General features: G+C 45.9%; 1 protein-coding gene and 1 pseudogene across 5 annotated transcripts in view; one reads left to right on the top strand and one right to left on the bottom strand.

The window, feature by feature from the left end:
• The window catches only part of ZNF496 (zinc finger protein 496), a 39845-nt gene extending 19926 nt beyond the window's left edge, over positions 1-19919 (bottom strand). The window contains exons 1-6 of one of the 5 annotated variants that reach the window (XM_032628075.1): positions 19494-19919; positions 19151-19376; positions 17608-17724; positions 16833-17259; positions 16218-16401; positions 10204-10280 (exon numbers count right to left, since the gene is read on the bottom strand). In XM_032628075.1, coding sequence (XP_032483966.1) covers positions 10204-10280; positions 16218-16401; positions 16833-17222 — 651 coding nt within the window. In that variant the 5' untranslated portion in view covers positions 17223-17259; positions 17608-17724; positions 19151-19376; positions 19494-19919. Of the gene's footprint in view, positions 1-10203; positions 10281-16217; positions 16402-16832; positions 17260-17607; positions 17725-19150 lie in introns of all 5 variants that reach the window. The other 4 variants (XM_032628076.1, XM_032628077.1, XM_032628078.1 and 1 more) reach the window with 4 other exon arrangements.
• LOC116751777 lies at positions 4955-5965 on the top strand (annotated as a pseudogene).
• Positions 19920-21160: the final 1241 nt, after the last annotated feature.

Raw genomic sequence — 21160 nt, forward strand, 5'->3', positions numbered from 1 at the left:
AGCGGCTGGGCCCGTGAGCCATGGCCGCTGAGCCCGCACGTCTGGAGCCTGTGCTCCACAACGGGAGAGGCCCAACAGTGACAGGCCCGCGTACCGCAAAAAAAAAAAAAAAAAAAAAAAAAAAAAACAAAAAAAAAAAAAAACAGATATGGCTGTGTTTCCCCTGTAAGCCTTGGATAGGTGTCTGTGAATCTACCCCAAACTGCAATAGGAACAAAACACGGTAGGCATGGATGTTCACAGCATCATGTAAGCAAACCCAAGTCCCAGGTCCTGGGAAATGGATCAATGATGCTCCAATCGCTGACAATCTGGCACAGCCACTTAGCAGGATACCCAGGGAGCTTTTATATCATATGGAGAAATGCTTACATACACACTGGAGAGAAAGCATAAACACAGGACTCAATACAGCATGATCCTAGAAAGGCACAAACAAAACAGCAGAGAAAAGAAGGAAGTTCATCAAGACACTGAGAGATCTTCTCAGATAACTGGAAACATGTAATATCCTTTCACTTTCTAAATCTTGTCAGTTTTTATAACAAAAATGGGTGGGGGAAATAAATATGTCCATTTAAAATTAAAGTTTCAGAGGAGACTTCTGCTGCCTTCTCGAGGATGGAGCAGACATACATTCCTTTAATTCCCCCCACTGAGTACAATTAAAACCCCAGGAAATTATATATTAAAAAAACACAGCAAACTCTCTCTGAAAGGTGGAAAGAGGAAGGCACACCAGCTAGGGACCTCAGACAACACAGCGAGGAACAACAGAGTGGTGAGTACCCTGGTTTTTCTTTCTGCCTCATATATCAAAACTTGAAGCTGAAGGAGCAGGTGACCCCAAAATACCAACAGGCACAGATAAAAATACAACCCTAACAAAAGCCTGTTCTCTCAGCCACAGGACCAGGAAAGTAGCTAGACAGACAATAACCGCTCTAGTCCAGCCAAGCACCACAAAAAAACATGGCCCCCAACCTCGCTTATGCTAGCAGAGAATGGGTGGGAGCCTAGACTTCCACCCTCACCAGGCTGCAATGAAGTGCCCCAGCACCCCCACTGGTGGTCTCAGAGAAGGCCAAGGCCAAGCAGAAAGCTGGGACTTCCATCCCCGCTGACTAAGATCAGTCCTTCCCCCACACCACCCCAACACAGACTGTATCAGTGGAGACCACATGGGGAGCTGGAACTCCCAACCCCCTCAGAAATCCAAGACATTTTCAAATGAATCAAAAAAAGGTACACGTGTGGACTTCCCTGGTGGCGCAGTGGTTAAGAATCCACCTGCCAATGCAGGGGACACGGGTTTGATCCCTGGTCCGGGAAGATCCCTCATGCCGCGGAGCAACTAAGCCCGTGCGCCACAACTACTGAAGCCCGAATGCCTGGAGCCCGTACTCCGCAACAAGAGAAGCCACCGCAATGAGAAGCCCGTGCACCACAACGAAGAGTAGCTCCCGCTCGAGGCAACTAGAGAAAACCCGTGCACAGCAATGAAGACCCAACGCTGCCAAAAAAAAAAAAAAAGAAAGGTACATTTGCCAACACCGGACTTATCCTAAAAGAATGGCTAAAGAATATTCTCTAAACAGAAAGGAAACAATAAGAGAAGGAACTATGGAACATAAGAAAGGAAGAGAGGAAAAAGTTAAGTCAAAATATGAGCAAGGCGATAGGCTGTCCTTCTCCTTTTTAAGTTTTCTAAATAAATATTTGATAGTTGAAGCACCAGTTATAACATTGTCTGACACGTGGTTCTAAATGTATGTAGAGAAACTATTTAAATCAATTGTATTATAAAAGGAGGAGGGGGAGGGGATGTAAAGTTATGTATATTTACTACCTAGAGCAACTGAGACAGGAAGGAAGGGGGAAGGGCACAACCATTAAAAAAATGACACAACCATTAAGAAGAACAGGATACCACAAAAACCGGTTAGAACCTACTAGGCCCAAGATGGTGGAAGATCTGACTTCCAGTGGACCTTGAGCCTCATTATATGCTCCTTGTAATACAACAGCATATGCTAAATGACACACCCCCAGGCACATAACAGTTCTGAGGCCAACCATAAGAGGCCAAAATACGGGGCGGTGGCGCAATTCCTGGAAATCTCTGTCCCTTCCCCAAAAGAACTGGAATAATCCTCCCACTCCTTAGCCTGTGAAATTACCCAGCCCATAAAAACTAACCACCCCATATTTCAGTGCCGCCTCTTGCCTTCTGAGAAGGCTTACACTGTCTGCAGAGTGTGTATCTCTCTAAATAAACCGCTTTCACACTACTATGGTTCACTCTTGAATTCTTTCCTGTGCGAAGCCAAGGACCCTCACTTAGTGGCTGTCCCAGGAGCTCCCCCAAGACCGGGGACATGACGATCCTCTCGTGCCCCGTTTTTCCTGCAACACAATCACTAAAAAGCTCTATTGACAAAGGTTCTTTGCTTGACCAAACTTTAGTCAGGCTCCTGAACCTTCCCCTGGGCCCATCTGTGCACTTCCTTGTAAAACTCAATTTCAGCATAAGTCAGTTTAACCAGAACGTCCTGTCTTCCACATCTGATTGGCTTCCACATCCTAGGTGATGTCTGGTCACACTGGCCTGTCTGCAGCAAGAATCCTGTTAGGTTGGTCTAGCCAGAATCCCTCCTATCCCTGATGCTCTCTCTTAGTAATTTTCCATCCACTGACCCCACCCTGCTCCTTGGCTCTAAGTTCCCATTTGCCCATGCTGTATTTGGAATTAAGCCCCACCTCTCCTCCACTGTAAAATTCCGTTACAGTGGTCCCTATACCTGTCAACATGGTCCTGAATAAAGTCTGCCTTACCAACTGTAACAAGCGTCACTGAATATTTTTTTAACAATATAAAGATATACACTTGACAATGCACTAGGCAAACAGAAATGGAATTCTTCGAAATGTTCAAGTAACCCACAGGAAGTCAAGAAAAAGAAAATGAAGAAGCAAAAAACAGAACAAATAGAAAAAAAAAACAGAACAGACTTAAGCCCTAACATGCCAATAATTACATTAAATACAAATGGTCTATGTACATCAGTTAAAACACAGTGACTGGCAGAATGGATTAAAAAACATGACCCAACTATATGCTATCTAAAAGAAACTCACTTCAAACCTAATGATACCAACAGGTTGGAAGTGAAAGGGTGGGAAATATTTAATATGCAATTATTAATCAAAAGAAAGAGTAGCTATATTTATACCAGATAAAGTACGTCAGAATAAAGGAAATTATCAGAGAGAGGGGGACATTACATATAATAATAAAAGGGTCAATCCAACAAGAAGGCATAGCAATCCTAAATGTGTATGTCTCAAACAAAAGAGCTGTAAAATATGTGAAGCAAAAGCTGACAGAACAGAAAAGAGAAACAGACAAATCAACTACTATAGTTGACAAATCAGCTACTATAGTTGGAGACTTTGACATCCCTCTCTCAAAAACGAATACAACAATCAATTAGAAAATAAGCAAGGATACAGAAGAACTCAATAGCACCATCAACAAACGGGAGCCAATCAGCATTTATAGAACACTTCACTAGACAATAGCAAAATGTTTTGTTATTCAAATGGCCACAGAATATATACAAAGACAGACCATACCCTGGGTCATCGAAATCCTGGAAGGAGAGGAGAAACTCCCAACAAATTTGAAGGAGTTGAAATAATACGGTGTGTTCTCTGAAAACAATGGAATCGAACTAGATATTAATCAATAGTAGAAAGGTAACAGGAAAATCTCCAAACCCTTGGAAATTTAACACCACACTTCTAAAGTGTGATAAAGAAGAAGTCTCCAGGGAAATTTAAAAATACTTTGAAGTGACTGAAAACAAAAATACATTGTATTATAATCTGTGGGACCTTGTTAAAGCAGTAGGGTAGCTAAAGCAGGGAAATTTATAGCACTAAAATGCTTACATCAGAAATGCTTACGTTTGAGTCTCAAATCAATTATCTAAGCTCCCACCTCAAGAACCCAGAAAGGGAATAGTAAAACAAACCCAAACATGCTAAATGAAGAAAATAACATGAGAGCAGAAATCAATGAAATTGAAGACAGAAAAATAATAGAGAAAAATCAATGAAATAAAGAGCTAGTTCTTTGAAAATATCAATAAAATTGAAAACCTCTGAAATGATTGACAAAGAAAAATAAAGGCACAAATTTTCAATATCAGGAATGAAACAGGGATATCATAGACCTTGCTGATAACAGAAAGGATGATAAAGGAAAACAACAAATCACTCCACACACAAAAATTTAACAACTTAGATGAAATGAAACGATTCTTTGAAAAATACATACTACCACAACTCATCCACTATGAAACAGTATGAATAGCCCTATAACCACTAAGGAAGTTTAATATATAATTAAAATACCACACACAACCCACCCCACCCCCAAACCTTCAGGTTCTTACAGTTTCACTAGAGTATCCTACCAAATGTTCAAAGAATGAACACTAATTCTATACAATCTCTTTTAGAAAACAAGAGGGGACACTTCCCAATTCATCTTCTGAAGCTAGTATTACCCTGAACAAAACTAGGCAAAGACAGTAAAGAAAACAAACAAACAAAAACCACTGACAGGTATCTCTCATCAACATAGATAAAAAATCCTTAACAACCAGCGCTCAGCAAGCCACGGGGTGGGGGGCGGGGAAGGGGGAGCGGCGCTAGCGTACAGGTAACTGTGCCCCTGCCCGGCGTGCGGTGCCCACTGTCCGCTCCCGCTTTTGTTGCTTCACAGCAAGCACGTGGGAAATACGGGCAGGGCGAGCTCCAGTCCCCCACCCGCGCTCCTGCCAGGTCTCTGCGTGAGTCTCTGGTGTCCTGCCGCAGCCGGGCCAGCTCGGGACGCCCCGTGGTTCCGGGGGCTCTTAGGGGCCTCGCGAACCCGGCGGGCCGAGGCCGTCTTCCCCTGGGCCCGGCCGTTCCTGTTGGCTGCAGACACAGACCGCAAGCTCGAGGACGCTGGTGTCCAGTTTCCCTTGACCTTGAGGACCCGGGAAGGTCGTACGAGCCATGGCTATGCCTAGCGTCAGATTGCCCAGCAGCGTTTTAAGAAAACCAGATGCCTGGATTGGGCTCTGCGGAGCGCTACGAGGGTCACCTTCACATAAACACTGTGCTTCCTGGAATCGATACTTATATTTGTCTAGTACCAAGTTAAATGCTTCAAATTGTAAAACATTTTTCCATAACATTTTCTCACTGAGACTCTCAGGGCTTTTAATATCTCAAGAACATATCTTCCCATTTTCCATAAGACTCAAAAGTAGTGTAAGCGGGCTTCCCTGGTGGCGCAGTGGTTGAGAGTCCGCCTGCCGATGCAGGGGACGCGGGTTCGTGCCCCGGTCCGGGAAGATCCCACATGCCGCGGAGCAGCTGGGCCCGTGAGCCATAGCCACTGAGCCTGCGCGTCCGGAGCCTGAGCTCCGCAACGCGAGAGGCCACAACAGTGAGAGGCCCGCGTACCGCAAAACAAAAAAGTAATGTAAGCTCTAAAAAAATCTACTAAAAAGACTGCAAAAAGTGGAAGATGAAGGGGACTCATGAGATGAGTGAGCAGGAAGAGGAGCCAGAGGACGACCCCAGTGCGGTCAGAGACCATAAGGACCTGGACAAAGTAGTGCAGTCTTTCCGATATGATGTTACCCTGAAGACGGGCCTAGATATCGGGAGAAACAACGTGTAAGATGCATTCTACAAAGGTGAACTCAGGCTGAACGGGGAAAAATTATGGAAGAAAAGCAGAACGGTGAAAGTGGGAGATACATTGGATCTTCTAATTGGAGAGGATAGAGAAGCAGAAACAGAGACAGTGATGAGGATTCTCCTGAAAAAAGTGTTTGAAGAGAAGACCAGCAGTGAGAAATACAGAGTGGTGTTATGGCAGTGGAAAAAGTTAAAATTGCCTTAAAAAAGTACACTCAAATAAATGGATTGCTTTTCAGCAAAAAAAAAAAAAAAAAAAAACCTTAACAAAATAATAGCTAATAAAATTCAGCAATATATAAATAGAATTTTATATGACAAGAAGGTGTTTATTCCAGGGAAGCAAGGTTGGTTCAAAACTCAAACAATACAATCCATAATATTAACAGCCTAAAGAAAATTCACATGATCATATCAACTGAAGTAGAAAAGGTTTTGACAAATTCAACAATCACACATAATATCCAGAAAAATAGGAATTAAGAAACTTACTCAACTTGATAATTTATTTAAAATTTACAGCTAACATTATACTTAATTATGACAGACTGAATGCATTCCCCCTAATATCGGGAACAAGGCAAGGATGGATGTCTGTCCCCGCTGCTGCTATTCAACATTGTGCTGGGAGTTCTAGCCAGTGGAATGAGGCAAGAAAAGGAAATAAAAGCATAAAAACTGGAAAGAAAGAAAGAAAACTGCCTTTATTTGCAGATGACACGATTGTCTACAGAGAAACTCCAGGAACTGTTTAAAATAAAATAAAAACCCCAAACCCTCCTTAAACTGATGTATGAATCCAGCAAGGTCACAGAATAGAAAATAAACATTCAAAAATCAATTGTGTTTCTTATACTATAAATGGATGTGTTATTATCAAAATTAAAAATAAAAATTATAATTCCTCAAAAAATGAAGTACCTACATATAAATCTAACAAAACACATACAAAATTTATATGCTAAGAACTACATAACAGTGATGAAAGAAATCAAAAAAATAAGTAAATGGAGAAGCATTCTGCATTCACAGACTGAAAGATTCAGATGATAAAAATGTCAATGCTCCCCAAATTGATATACAGGTTTAACAAAATTCCTATCAAAATCTCAGTTATACCCTTTATAGATATGGACAAGATTATTCTAAAATTCACAGAGAAAGGCAAAGGGACTAAAATAGCTAAAATAATTTTGAGAAAAGAAAAATAAAAAAGGAGGAATCAATCTACCTAATTTCGAGACTTAGTATAAGGTACAGTAATCAAAATTATGTACTATTAGAGAGAGAGAGACAAATAGATCAACAGAACAGAACAGAGAACCTGGGAAAAGACCCACACAAATATGCTCAATGGATTTTTGATAAAGGAGCAAAAGCAATTCAGTGGGGGAAAGGCAATGTTTTCAACAAATGGTGCTGGAGCAACTGGATGTCCACCAGCAAAAAACATGAATCTTGACCTAAGTCTCACACCTTATACAAAACTTAGAGATCACGGACTTAAATGTAAATGGATCACAGATCATGGATTAAATGTATCATGGACTTAAACGTAAAATGCGTACGTAACTATATAACTTTTAGGAAAAAAACAGGAGAAAATCTTTGGGATCTAAGACTAAGCAAAGAGTTCTTAGACTTTACACCAAAAGCATGATCCTTAAAAGGAAAAACTCACAATCTATACTTAATCCAAATTTAACACTTTTGCTGTGCTAAAAACTCTGTTAAAGGGATGGAAAGACAAGTTCCAGAGTGAGAGGATATATTTGCAAAACACATATCCAACAAAGGACAAGTATCTAGAATATATACTGAGCTCTTGAAACAACAGTGAAAAAGTAAATGGTCCAATTAGATCACAGGCAAAAGTCGTGAAGAAACATTTCACATAAGAGGATATTTACGTGGCAGCTGAGCACCTGAAAAGGTGTACAACATTATTAGTCACTAGGGAAATGCAACTTTAAACCATAATGAGATATCACTTATCAGAATGGCTGAAATAAGAAAAGTGACAACAAATGGTGGGAGGATGTGAAAAATGTAGATCAGTCATACATTGTTCATAGGAATGCAAAATGGTACAGTCACTCTGGAAAAGGATGTAGCAGTTCCCTGAAAAACTAAATAGGCACTTGCCATTCAACCCAACAACTGAATGCCTGTGCATTTACCCCAAAGAAATGAAGACCGATGTTCACACAAAACCTGTACACAAATGTTTACAGCAGCTTTATGCAAAATGGCCCCCAACTGGAAACAACCTAGATGTCCTTCAACAGGTAACGGGTTAAACAAACTGTGGTATATCCAAACCAAGGAATTCTACTCAGCACTAAAAAAGGAATGGACTACTGATACATGTAAAACCCTGGCTGAAGCTCCACAGAATTATGCTGAGAAATCCATTTATCTAATTTTTTTGAAATGACAACATTACAGAGATGTAAAACAGATTAGTGGTTGTCAGAGAAGGATGGGAGCATGGGGTAAAAGAGAAGTGGGTTTGGCTATAAAAGGCAACATGAAGGATCCTCCAGTGAAGCAAATGATCTGTATCCTATACGTATCAATGTCAATATGCTAGTTGTGATACTATATTTTTACAAGATGTTACCATTTAGTGTAAAAGTACAAGGGGTCTCTTGTTATTTCTTACAACTACATGTGAATCTACAATTGTGTAAAAAAATAAAAAATATATAAACTTTATGTGCACCCATGATCATAGCAGCATTATTTATAATAAAAGGTGTGTCCATCAATGAATGAACAGATAAACCAAATGCATTACATACATACCATGGAATATTATTCGGCCTTAAAAAGGAAGGAGATTCTGACACATGTTACGTCATGGATGAACCTTGAGGACGTTACGCTAAATGAAATAAGTCAGTCAGAAAAAGACAAATACCGTGGGATTCCACTTTTATGAGCTATCTAGCGTAGTCAAATCATAGAAAAAGTAGAATGGTGTTTTCAAGGGGCTGGGGGTATGAGGGAATGGAGGGAATTAACTACTTAATTTGTGAGGAATTTCAACTTGGCAAAATGAAAAAATACTGGAGATTGGCTACACAACAATGTGAATATGTTTAACATTACTGAACACTTAAAAACACTACTGTAAAAAAAAAAAAAAAAAACACTACTGTACATTAGAAATGGTTAAGATACTGAATTTTATGTTATGCACATTCTACCACAAATGAATTTTTTTTTTAAACTAAAAAAAAAAAAAAGACCTTCACAATGGTGATTTCTAGTGCACTAGGCAGAAACTGTCCTCTATAGAGTGATAAAACAGCATTGATTTATCAAAATCTACATTTTCCTCTCACAAGATGAATACCAAAGCTCATTAGATATTAAATTCACAGTATCTCCTTGTGTGTCATACTGGTCAAAGGTATCAAGTTTTAATAAGAAATATGAGTTTCATCTCCTTTGGGTCATTTGTGTTCAAGAACTATCACAGTACATAGAGGATGCTAAAACATGTGTGCTGAGCACTAGGGCCCATGAGTACGGCACTGAGGGAATAGAGACACCCCATCCCATGTACGCTGGTTAATTCCTTCCTATCCTGAGCCCTCTCCACTCCCCAAGTTTAAAGTCTTATCGAATGCACTGTGCGGACAGCAAACTTGAGATGTGTTTCCTGTGCATCTACTGTCCTTCAGTCTTCCAGCTGCCAGGGAACCAGAAACAAAACAAAGTCCATACCTTCACACAGCCCATTCTTGTGGGAGGAGATGACTCTGTGGTACAGTAACTAAATTTTATGCCAGCCAATGGAAAGCGTTAGAGATAAAAATGAAGGGGTATGGTGGGAAACCAAGGCCGAAGGCAGAAACCGGGCTGAAAAGAGGTGGGTGAGAGCACCTGCCAGACCAACACCAGCCCCTATCCTGTGAGGACACCTGAGAAAGTAAGCCTCGTGAGGGAACATGGAAGGGGAAAATGCAGGAGATTCCCTGACAACTCACTGCACGGTTGTGTGACGGTGCTGAAATAATCTGTGCTTTTTTCCTCCATTTCCTAATACTTCTGAAATAGCTACTACCGTGATTATTATTAAATTAAAAAAAATACCCTATGAAGTAAAAGAGTGAAGAGGTCTCTCTTTTTTCACAGGAAAGGAACTCTAAGATGCCAAGAGGACAACAGACGAGGACTCCAGGGCATTTGTTTTCCACCATCTTTGTCTGCACAAAGGCTCCCGAAGGTGACAAACAGCCAGGACTACACAGGCAGGAGGGATTCAGAAGAGCATCTTACAAACTCATGCCCTTCCTGTATTAGTTTTTCTCTGCTAGGGCTGAACAACCTGTGGGGCAGACAGCAAGCTGGCTGGGGTCCTGGAAAAGCTGCCATGCAGCTTAGAGACAGGCAAATATGGGGTTCTCAAAGACCCTTGAAGAAAACACTCACCAGGGGCAGCTGGAGGGCAGTCACCTGCTGTGCATCCCTCAAACTCGCTTCCTGAAGAAGGGAAGTGTCTTGCAGGACTGAAAGAGATCAGAAATGGATAGCTCATAAAATCCTGGGTCTCTTTTTTCACCTGTAGAAAGAGGATTACCAGATGATGCACATAAAAAGCACCCGCGGGACTTCCCTGGTGGCGCAGTGGTTAAGAATCCGCCTGCCAATGCAGGGGACACGGGTTCGATCCCTGGTCCAGGAAGATCCCACATGCTGCGGGGCAACTAAGCCCATGCACTGCAACTACTGAGCCTGTACCCTACAGCCCACAAGCCACAACTACTGAAGCCCGCGCACCTAGAGCCTGTGCTCCACAACAAGAGAAGCCACCACAAATCACAATGAAGAGTAGCCCCCACTCGCTGCAACTAGAGAAAGACCGCGCGCAACAACAAAGACCTAACATAGCCAATGAATAAATAAATAATTTAAGTTAAAAAAAAAAAAAAAGCACTTGCAAAATAAGGATTTCTGTCACTTTGCTTTCAGACATGTCAGTGGGGGCAGTAACGGGGAATGCCTGGGGTCCAGTTGGCTCTACCACCAACTAGCTATGTGACTCCCTGAAGGTCCAGGGACGTCAGCTGTATCATCCACAATACAAGGGAAATGAAGGTTAGAGGTCCATGGAGTAAAAGGGGTCAGTAAGAGCTGTTAGCAATTAAGATTACTGTGGGACTCCAGTGTCATATAAATTTATACATTTATAAGTTTATAAATTGCAAAGCTCTTTAAGAAAGACTATTATCTCTATCAGATGCTCCTGGAAGAGCACCCCCCACAGTGCCCAACCACCACCACTCAAAATGTGTACACACTGTAGTACTGGGATCATCTCACTCTCCCTTATCTTGGGCTCCCAAGGGCTTCTGCTACATTCTCATATGATTTCTCTCCCCTGACCAGCACATGCCCAGGCTTCTGCAAGAAGTGAGCCACATACCTGGCCCATGGTGCAGCCATGTCGAAATGAGCTGTGTTTCAAAAGGTAGCCCTTTCACAGGATAAGCTGCACTATCACCTCTCAGTTCGGAGAAAATCTGGGAGGTTACCCGCAGCTCATGATGTGAAATCAGTGTCAAAGCTAACATTAGAAGCCAGTGTTCCTCACCTCTCACACCTCCTGGGACATAAAGCACTCGGCCAACAGCAGGGGCAGGTGTGGCTATCTGGAATGACAGCCTGAGACAGGAGCCAGCTCAGACCAGCAGTGACACTTGGGTGGGGGTGTGTGAGGAGAATTCCCCACGGAAGGCAGCCTCATCACTCCACTGCCAGAAGCTCAGGCTAGGTGGGCATGGATTCGAGGAAGGCATGATTTAATCCTGCTCTCATACCTGCCACCTTCTGGGGTATAAAACACAGCCCTACCCTATCTTTCACCATGATAAATGAGCACATTGACGCTTTAAAGATTACCTTGGACAGCTTTCAGCCTCTAAACAAAATCTATATTTGGGGGGAAAGCTTCAAGATTAGGAACTATATGGCTTTTACTGGAAGTGCTTCCCCATGATAAAACACCTGAACGTTTAAGGTGGCAATAGCTAACTCTCATCATGCCTACTTTGTCCATTCATTATTGCTCAAGGAAATGGAAGCGTTGACCCTTTTGATCCAAAGCCCATCCATGGTAGCTGGATCATCTCAGAACTTCACCCGGAAGTGAGTAGGCTGCTACAGTTCCTGAAGCACCTCCTCCTCCTGAGGGTCCTGTCATGGCCATCATCAACCTGCATAACCCAGGCTGCTTGCACATGCATTGTTTATTTGGGCAAATGGTTGTTTCTCATGCCTGTGGTTATGGGCTGAATTGCATCCCTGCCAAATTCATATGTTGAAGTCCCAACCCCCAGTACCTCAGAATGGGACTAGATTTGGACATAGGGCTTTTCAAGAAATAATTAAGTTACAAAGAGGTAATTGGGGTGAGCCCTAATCCAATATGCCTGAGGCTCTTATAATAAGAAGAGATTAGGACACAGACACACAGAGGGAAGACCATGTGAGGAAACAGGGAGAAGATGGCTGTCTAGAAGCCAAGGAGAATCAGGTCTTAGGAGAAACCAACTCTGCTGATACCTTGATCTAGGACTTCCAGCTTTCAGAACCATGAGACAATAAATTTCTGTTGTTTAAGCTGCCCAGTCTGTGGGACTTTATTATGGCAGCCCAAACAAACTAGCACATCTGTCTTGACTTTTAACCAAGGAGAGGCTGGAGCGTTAATTTGATTTGTACAGAAATCAGTATAGTTTCACAAAGAAACTTTGTGAAACTTTATAGTTTCATAAAGAAATGTAATATGGGGGGCTTCCCTGGTGGCGCAGTGGTTGGGAGTCCGCCTGCCGATGCCACGGGTTCTTGCCCCGGTCCGGGAGGATCCCACGTGCCGCGGAGCGGCTGGGCCCGTGAGCCATGGCCGCTGAGCCTGCGCGTCCGGACCCTGTGCTCCGCGGCGGGAGAGGCCACAGCAGTGAGAGGCCCGCTTACCACAAAAATAAAAAAAAATAAAAAAAATAAAAGAAATGTAATATGTAACTTTTAAAAACTGAAAACCTTATTACAATGACAAGGACAACTTCTGTGAATCATAAGAACGCACTCCTGGTCTCCTCATACTTTCTTTTTCCATCTATAACCATAGCACAACTGTAGCACAAGTCTGCCCAAACCCTCACACCCTACAGGTCACTTCCTTCAAACTGAGAGCACCACTTCTTTCCATGATGATTAATTACTTCAACTAGAAATCATGGGCAGGAATTCCCTGGATGTCCAGTGGTTAGAACTCCATGATTCCACTGCAGGGGGTACGAGTTTGATCCCTGGTCAGGGAACTAAGATCCCGCATGCTGCATGGCACAGCAAAAAAAAAAAAAAATCAAAAAAAACCAAACAAACCATGGGCAGCTCAGGCCCCCTGTTCAGTATTTTATGGGTATCCAGGCATACCTCATTTTATTGTACTCTGCAGATATTACTTTTTTAAAAAACTGAAGGTTTGCGGCAACCTTGCATCAAACAAGCCTACTGGTAACATTTTCCCAAAAGAATTTGCTCACTTCATGTTTCTGTGTCACATTTTGGTAATTCTTATAACATCTCAAACTTTTCCATTATTGTATTTGTTATGGTGATCTGTGATCAGTGATCTTTAACGTTACTATTGTAATTGTTCTGGGGTGCCGTAAACCATGCCCGTATAAGACAACAAACTTAACTGATAAATGTTGTGTGTGTTCCAGTGGCTCCCACACTTCTCTCCCTCTCCTCGGGCCTCTCTATTCTGTGAGACACAACAATACTGAAATTAGGCCAATTAATAACCCTACAATAGCCTCTAAGTGTTCACATGAAAGGAAGAGCCGTATACCTCTCACTTTAAATCAAAAGACAGAAATAATTAAACGTAGTGAGGAAGGCACGTCAAAAGCTGAGACAGGCTGAAAGCCAAGCCTCTTGCACCAAACAGCCAAGCGGCAAATGCAAACAAAAAGTTATTGAAAGAAATTAAAAGTGCTACTCCAATGAACACACAAGAAAGCAAAACCGCCTTATCGCTGATATGGTGAAAGTTTTAGTGGTCTGGAGAGATCAAACCAGCCACAACCTTCCCTTAAGCGAAAACCTAATCCAGAACAAGGCCCTAGTTCTTTTCAACCTATTAAGGCTGAGAGAGGTGAGGAAGCTGAAAAAGAAAAGCTTGAAGCTAGCAGAGGTTGGTTCACGAGGTTTAAGGGAAAAAGCCGGTCTCCATAACCTAAAAGTCCAAGGTAAAGCAGCCGGTCATCCAGAAGATTTAGCCAAGATCATGAAATGAAGGTGGCTACACTGTACAACAGACTTTCAGTTTAGACAAAATAGCCTTATATTGGAAGAAGATGCCACCTATAGGGCTATCAGACCTAGAGAGAATGCAATGCCTGGCTTCAAAGCTTCCAAGGTCAGGCTGATTCTCTTGTTAGGTGCTAATGCATTTGGTGACTATAAGTTGGAACCAGTGCTCATTTACAATTCCAAAACTACTAAAACGTCCCTTAAGAGTTATGCTAAATCTACTCTGCCTGTGCTCTATAAATGGAACAAAGCCTGGATGACAGCACATCTGGTTACAACATGGTTTACTGAATACTTTAAGCCCACTGTTGAGATCTACTGCTCAGAAAAAAAAGATTCCTTTCAAAATAGTACTGCTTTTTGACTAGTCACCCAAGAGCTCCCTGATGAGATGGATGAGATTAACACTGTTTTCATGCCTGCTAACATAACATCCATTCTGAAACCCACAGGTCAAAGAGCAGTTTCAAGTTTCAAGTCTTATCATTTAAGAAATACATTTCACATGGTAATAGGTGCCATACACAGTGATTCTTCTGATGGATCTGGACAAAGTAAACGGAAAATATCCTGGAAAGGATTCACCGTTCTAGATGCCAGTAAGAACATTCACAGGAACTCCCTGGCAGTCCACTGGTTAGGACTTGGTGCTTTCACTGCCGGGGCCCAGGTTCAATCTCTGGTTGGGGAACTAAGATCCCACAAGCTGCGCGGCACAGCCAGAAAAAAAAAGAACATTCATGGGAAGAGATCAAAATATCAACATTAACAGAAGTCTGAAAGAAGGTGATATCCATCCTCATGGATAACTTTGAGAGGTTCAAGACTTGAGTGGAGGAAGAAACTGTAGATGTGGTGGAAACAGCAAAGAGAACCAGAATTGGAAGTGGAGCTTGAAGATGTGACTGAATTGCGACAATCTCATGATAAAACTTGAATGGATGAGGAGTCGCTTCCTATGGACGAGTAAAGAAAGTGGTTTCTTGAGATGGAATCTACTCCTGGTGAAGATGCTGTGAAGACTACTGAAATGACAACAAAGGATTTAGAATATTATATGAACTTAGTTGATAAAGCAATGCAGAGTTTGAGAGGACTGACTCCAATTTTAAAAGGAAAGACGTTCTGTGGGTAAAATGCTATGAAACAGCATTACGTGCTACAGAGAGATTGTTCGTGAAAGGAACGATTCAATGGATGAGGCAAACTTCATTGTGGTCTTATTTTAAGAAATTGCTGGTCACCCCAACCTTCAGCAACCACCAACCTGATCAGTCAGCAGCCATCAGCATGGGGGCAAGACCCTTCACCAGCAAAAACATTTCATCGTGCTGAAGGCTCATATGATAGTCCGCAACAAAATATTTTCAATTAAAGTATATACATTGATTTTTTAGACATAATGCTATTGGACACTTAATAGACTACAGTGTAAACACAAATCTTATATGTACTGGGAAACCAAAATTTCATGTGACTCACTTTATTGAGATTATCTCCACTGGACAGACCAGGAAACTGAGGCTTGCAGAGTTTAGAAGCATGCCCTGGGTCATACCTGGAGGATTCAAAGCCAAGTGTACCTGCTGCCAAAGCCACCTGACTGTGGCCATTGGTGCATTTTGTACAGATATTCAGACACGTCTAGCCAACATCCATGCTCCAAGTCCTGAAGATATCACCCTATCCCCTAGGAAGCATTTTTATATTTCTTTGCAATATTATAACAATCCTGAGAGCGGAAGTTGTTTGGCTGGGGAAAGAGCGGTTCACAGAGACAAGAGGACATGGCCACGCTCAGCTCCCCACACAGGCCCTATTGGGACGGCGACGGTGCCCAGCTGTCCCCAGACCAACAAAGCCCAGAGGTGCGCCCTCAAAGAGACAAGATGATGCAGCCTCAAAAACACCTACCCATAGTAGAGGTCCCTCTGGGCGGACCTGGCACCCATGAAGAGGATACTCTCATGAGATTCTGACTGAATTGCTCTAGGGAAGAACCAGATGCTGAAAATGGTTCCAGGCTACTTAGGGGAAGGAGAGAACTAAAAATGTCAAGAGCTACTTCCAAGTGCACAGGACTAGGTACAAACACCGCTTCCCCACTCCCTTGGGCTCCCTACCTGGGTCCCCGCTGAGCTGGCCCGAGAGTCTGCTTGGAAGCCCGGGGCCCTGAGCCAGGGCCATGGGCTGGGTGTCCTGGCTCTTTGCAAGGTCACTCTGGGGTTCTGCTGGCAGCCGCTCCTGCTCCTGGTCTGGAGGGCTGTCCCCATCGTCAATCACCACGGGGTCTTCACAGTGCTTGAGCTGCAATCCCAGAGAGGGCTTTTCAGAGCTCGGTGGAGAGGTCCCTGGCCAGATGAGGACCAGCAACTGTCCCAGGGACTGGACAAACCCCTCCCTCCCTGGGCCTGCTGACTGTTGACTCTACCACTAGAAGCTCAGTCCCAGCCTTGTACAGGGCTATAAAGTGCGGGGGCGGGGGTAACATAACCATGCCACCAATTAGGGCCTTTAGGGAATGGAATCTGCTTTTTTAGGAAACCAAACTTCAATGTGGGCATAACCGAAGCACATAGCTCTAGATGGAATTCCTCATCCCTGGCCAGGGGACGCGTGACCCCACCAAACCATCAAAGCACAAGGTGGCCCCCCTTTCCACACCTGCTGCCCAGCCCCACTCTCTCCCTCTCCCTTCCCATCCTCCCAGCCAGCCCAGCCCAGCCCCCTCTGCTCACCCATTGCCAGGGTCTCCCCGGCTCTCGTTCCAGTGCCTCCACAGCAGCCACAGCCTGATCGCCACTCTCAGGTTCCTGGGCCCGCACCCAGCCCTGGATCTCCCGGGGCAGGATGGCCAGAAACTGCTCCAGCACCAGCAGCTCCAGAATTTGCTCCTTGGTGTGCCTTTCAGGCCGCAGCCAGCCCCGGCACAGGTCCCAGAGGCGGTGCAGGGCCTCCCTGGGGCCCGCCGCCTCCTGGTAGCAGAAACGTCGGAAGAGGCGGCGGGAGGACTCGGGGCTGGGAAGCTCACCCTGGGGGCTAGGGTTCTCTCCCGGTGGGCTCCTCATTTTCCTGGGCTCCTCACTTTCCTTCGGAGCCAAGACTCGGGGGCACAGGGCTGTGGGCATGATGGGATTTGATGGGGGTCAGCAGCAGAAGACGACCCTATTTCCAAACAGAAATCACTGGCTTCAATGTTCTGGTCTCCTGTAGTAGTTTTTTGGGGGTGGTGATGGGAAAAGTGAAAAAGCCCACAGAGACCAGCCCTTGGGAGAAGCCCTGGGACATGTGAGAAGTGTCAGTGTGGATGATCCTTAAACAAAGGGAGAGAAGGAATGACCCCATTCCCAAAAGCATCATTTGGTGATTCCCCTAACTGGGTGACTGGACAAACAAGGCAGGGAGTCCAGGAGAAAATCAGTGGCATTTCAACGTGGCACTGGCGTTCCAAGCATCCCAGGAGACCAACAGGGCCGCATGCAGGAGAGAGATGTAATTAACGCTCTGTGGTACCTTCAGTGTCCAGGTCCTCCTGGAAAGGACCTGAAATGGACGAGCTGAGAAGGCCGCTATCTTGAGGCTTCAGAGCCAAAGTCACCGTCCTTGCCCTTCAGACCTTTACAAAATGAGCTAGAAGGACAAAGACAGACATGCACAGGAAAAGTCTTCAAAGCTGATCCAGGAAATTCATCCTGCTGGTGGCTAGGGCTGACGATCAGTGCTAGACCAACACAGACTGAGAATCGGCCTTGCTCAGTGGAATATGCACTGGGAAGCAGGGAATAAAGCAGACAGCCTAGAAGATCCCCAGACAAGAGATGGAGAAAGTCAAAAGAGGCAGCCACATCCTGAGTTTCCTACAGAAAAATAACATTATGTATTTAAAAACATCAGTGCTTTCAGATGAACCTCCACCCAACTCACTAAAGTCTGAATAGTAAACTTCAGCGTATACTTAACGATGTCTGGACCTTCCACCTGGCCTCCACCCATCTTGCCTTCTCTTCAAACCACAATGAAGAAAACCACACACACCTCACAGACCTTTCTCAGGCAGAACAGAGGTTGGGCACTCATGGTACAGCCTCCATATCTGTAGGGTGGGGCTCAGGGGCCCCTCCACCTCCCCAGTGAACACATACAGAGCAACATCAGAGAGTAGCGGCCACTACTCAAAACTATGGGACCCAGGGAAAATGAATGGCACATGGGGTCGCACACAGTCCCCCACCACCACCATAAGGCCTCTGAGATCCTTGGACACGGTCACTTGCCCTCCTCACCAAGTTTATGAGGCTCCCCAGCACGCCAGCACCTTAATCTTAACAGCTCAGTGCCCCCACCCCCCAAGGGTTCCATGCAAAACGCAGGCCTCGTTCCCATTTCACTGGAAGACAAGTGTTCTTCACAGAAGAACAACAAGGCCACTGAATGGCAATCCAAAAAACCCAAATCTCTATAGCTCTTTGCTTTCCAACATAAAAACAAATACAGACTGGCATAAAAGGACTTTGAGGATATCTGGCTGGACACGCTACAGCTTGCCCCGCCTCCGGATTTCCTCCAGTGTCTGCTCCTGCATCTGACACCCAATCTCAGCCTTACTCACTTGCCACGTTCCATGAACTCAGCCATCACACACCTGCAGGGCCTCTAGGTTCCGCAGGTCTGCACCCAACCTGTGCCCCACCCTCAGTCAGTACTCAGATACCCGCTCTCGGGCATCTGGCTCTAGGCTCTGCCCATCATCCCTAACCAGACAGCCGTGTTCCTGTCACCCTAGCACCTGGCACATAGGAGTCTCAGAACTGATGTGTGATGAATGAATTAACGTTGGTCCCCAGAGGATCCCACAGGGGGGCGGGGCATGCTTAAAGAAGCTCTAGGCGGAGGAACAGAGCTGGATCAGCAGAAAGAGGAGGGGATGGGCATTTTATGCCAGGAAAAAGGGCAAGCCTTTCCTCGCTCCAGATCTCTCTTCCTTTTCCCTCTCTCCCTTTCCCTCCCTACACATACACACACCCACCTCCACTTTACCCAGTTCCCGGCTCCTCACCTCACAGCCTGGAACTCCTTCCCTGCGTCTAACTCAAATCCCTCCTGCGGCGGAAGTCTGCGGCAGCAGCTCCTCATCCTTCCAGCCCGGTCCCCCGGGTGTGCTTCCTGAGGCGGGTTCCCTGCAGAGGCCACTCCGTCCCTGGCTAGCCGAGCCCCCGTCTCCTGCTCATCCAGAAAACCACGGCTCCGCTTAGGAGGGAAGAAATGATAGCAAATGGAGGCGCCTGAAAAACAACATTTGTGTTGTCTTATCCCCCTCCCCGGAGACTCACCGCACGGCTCCTGGAAGCGAGGCAGGGCGCGCGGGCCACAGAAGCCTGGGCCGCCTGGGCCGCACTCACCGCCGCGCCGCGTCCCAGTTGGCGGGCCGTGCAGGCCTGACCGCCTCCGGAGCCCGCCGGACGCGGAGGAAAGGAAAGGCCGAAGCCCTCCGGCTCCCTCCCCTGGGACACTTCCTGCTCCGCTCTAGGACCGGGGAGGTCTCCGCATCTCAGTGGTTCGCTCCTCCGCCCCCCGGCCGAGGTGTGCGCTGGGGGTGACATCCGACACCCCCGGCCCGGCCCGGCCGGCGCGCCCCGCCCTGCCACGCCCCGCTCCGCTCCGATGGCGACCCGGCCTAGGAGCTTGGCCGGGGGCCTTGTGGGTCAACCACACCGCCTCTGCCCTGCCTCCCCGCGGGCTCGCGCGGGGGGCGCGCGTCGAGGCGGGGCGGGAGGCCGGGTCGTCGAAGGCTCAGCTAGGACCGCGCCTGGAGGCGGGTGGCAGAGCGGGGGGGTGCAGAGAACACGGTCAGCAGGAGGGCTCGCGCGGGTGCGCCCTGCCGTGGAGAGCCGCCGGTGTGGGAAGGTTGGCCTGGGGGCTCCTCTCTTCGCTGTTCTACCCCTTCGGACTCCCACACGGGCTTGGGGACGCCCGGAAGGGACGATCCTGGAGCCGAGGCTGAATGCTGGAATTGGGAGGGGGAGCGGAGGAAGAAGGCTGCCGCGCACAGTGGGCCGCTACATTTCAGAATCCCGGTGTGACCGCCCCGCACCCCGCGCCCTGGCAGGTCCAACCCCCTTCCAGCCAAAACCCCTCCTCTAGGTCCGGCCCGCGGCCGCTGAAGAGACGAGGACTGGAGAAAGTAAGAGTCACCTCCCCGATTCGTCATCTATCGGATGCCCAAGGTTTAAGCTCCGGCTTTTGGGGGGGTTTGTGGACTTTCACAGCGGCCCTTACACATCCCTTCTGAGCATCAGGACAGCTCTGGGGAGTGCGTAGAGGGACTTTGGTCAATCCCGGCCCCCAGTGGGTGGTCGGAGTGCTTATTGCTCCCTTAAAGTGTAGGGTGTAGCTAGCTGTTCACACTGAGGCCCAGGGACAGGTTAAGGGACTTTGACTTGAGGTCGAGGGGCCGTGAGGGGCAAGAAGAATTAGGGCCTCTGGACCTCTAGATAGGGCTCCTAGCTCAAAGGCTCAGAGGGGTCTTCCTGGGGTCATCCTTAATCTTCCAGGTTCTTGGGTTTGGGAGCAAGCATGTATCGGGTCCCTGAGCAGGCCTGATTCCCACCAACCCTTCTCTTTCTTCATCTGCCTGGCACTGAAGTTGGACTCCCCCACGGAAGAAGGCAGAGAAGTGTCTACATCTACTAGAGGTGATACACTACTGCAGATAAATGATTTTTCTCAGATCAAGTAGGACAATACCAGTTCCCTGAAAGAAAGTGGCCTGGTTGAGCAGGTGGGAGAGAGGTGGATGGACTGAGGACCGGGATTTCTTAGCAGTGTTGCTTTTCCTTATTCCTTGGACTTGGGAGCCTTTTGTTTCTTCCTCTCAATTATGAAAAATCACTCCTGAGTAGGGGAGTTACTGGGAGCCACCATTTGCCGTATGCTTGGATTCTGTGACTTTTGCAGGAGATGGATCAAAGCAAAGGAGTAATGCTCATTTTTGTGTAAAGTGATTGTTCCCCCAAATAGAGCCAGATGCCGGCAGGGCCACCCAGAGTTCTTACCTGGAACCTGCAGA

The sequence above is a fragment of the Phocoena sinus genome, chromosome 3 (genome assembly GCF_008692025.1).
Source record: "Phocoena sinus isolate mPhoSin1 chromosome 3, mPhoSin1.pri, whole genome shotgun sequence".
In the NCBI taxonomy this organism is placed as follows: domain Eukaryota; kingdom Metazoa; phylum Chordata; class Mammalia; order Artiodactyla; family Phocoenidae; genus Phocoena; species Phocoena sinus.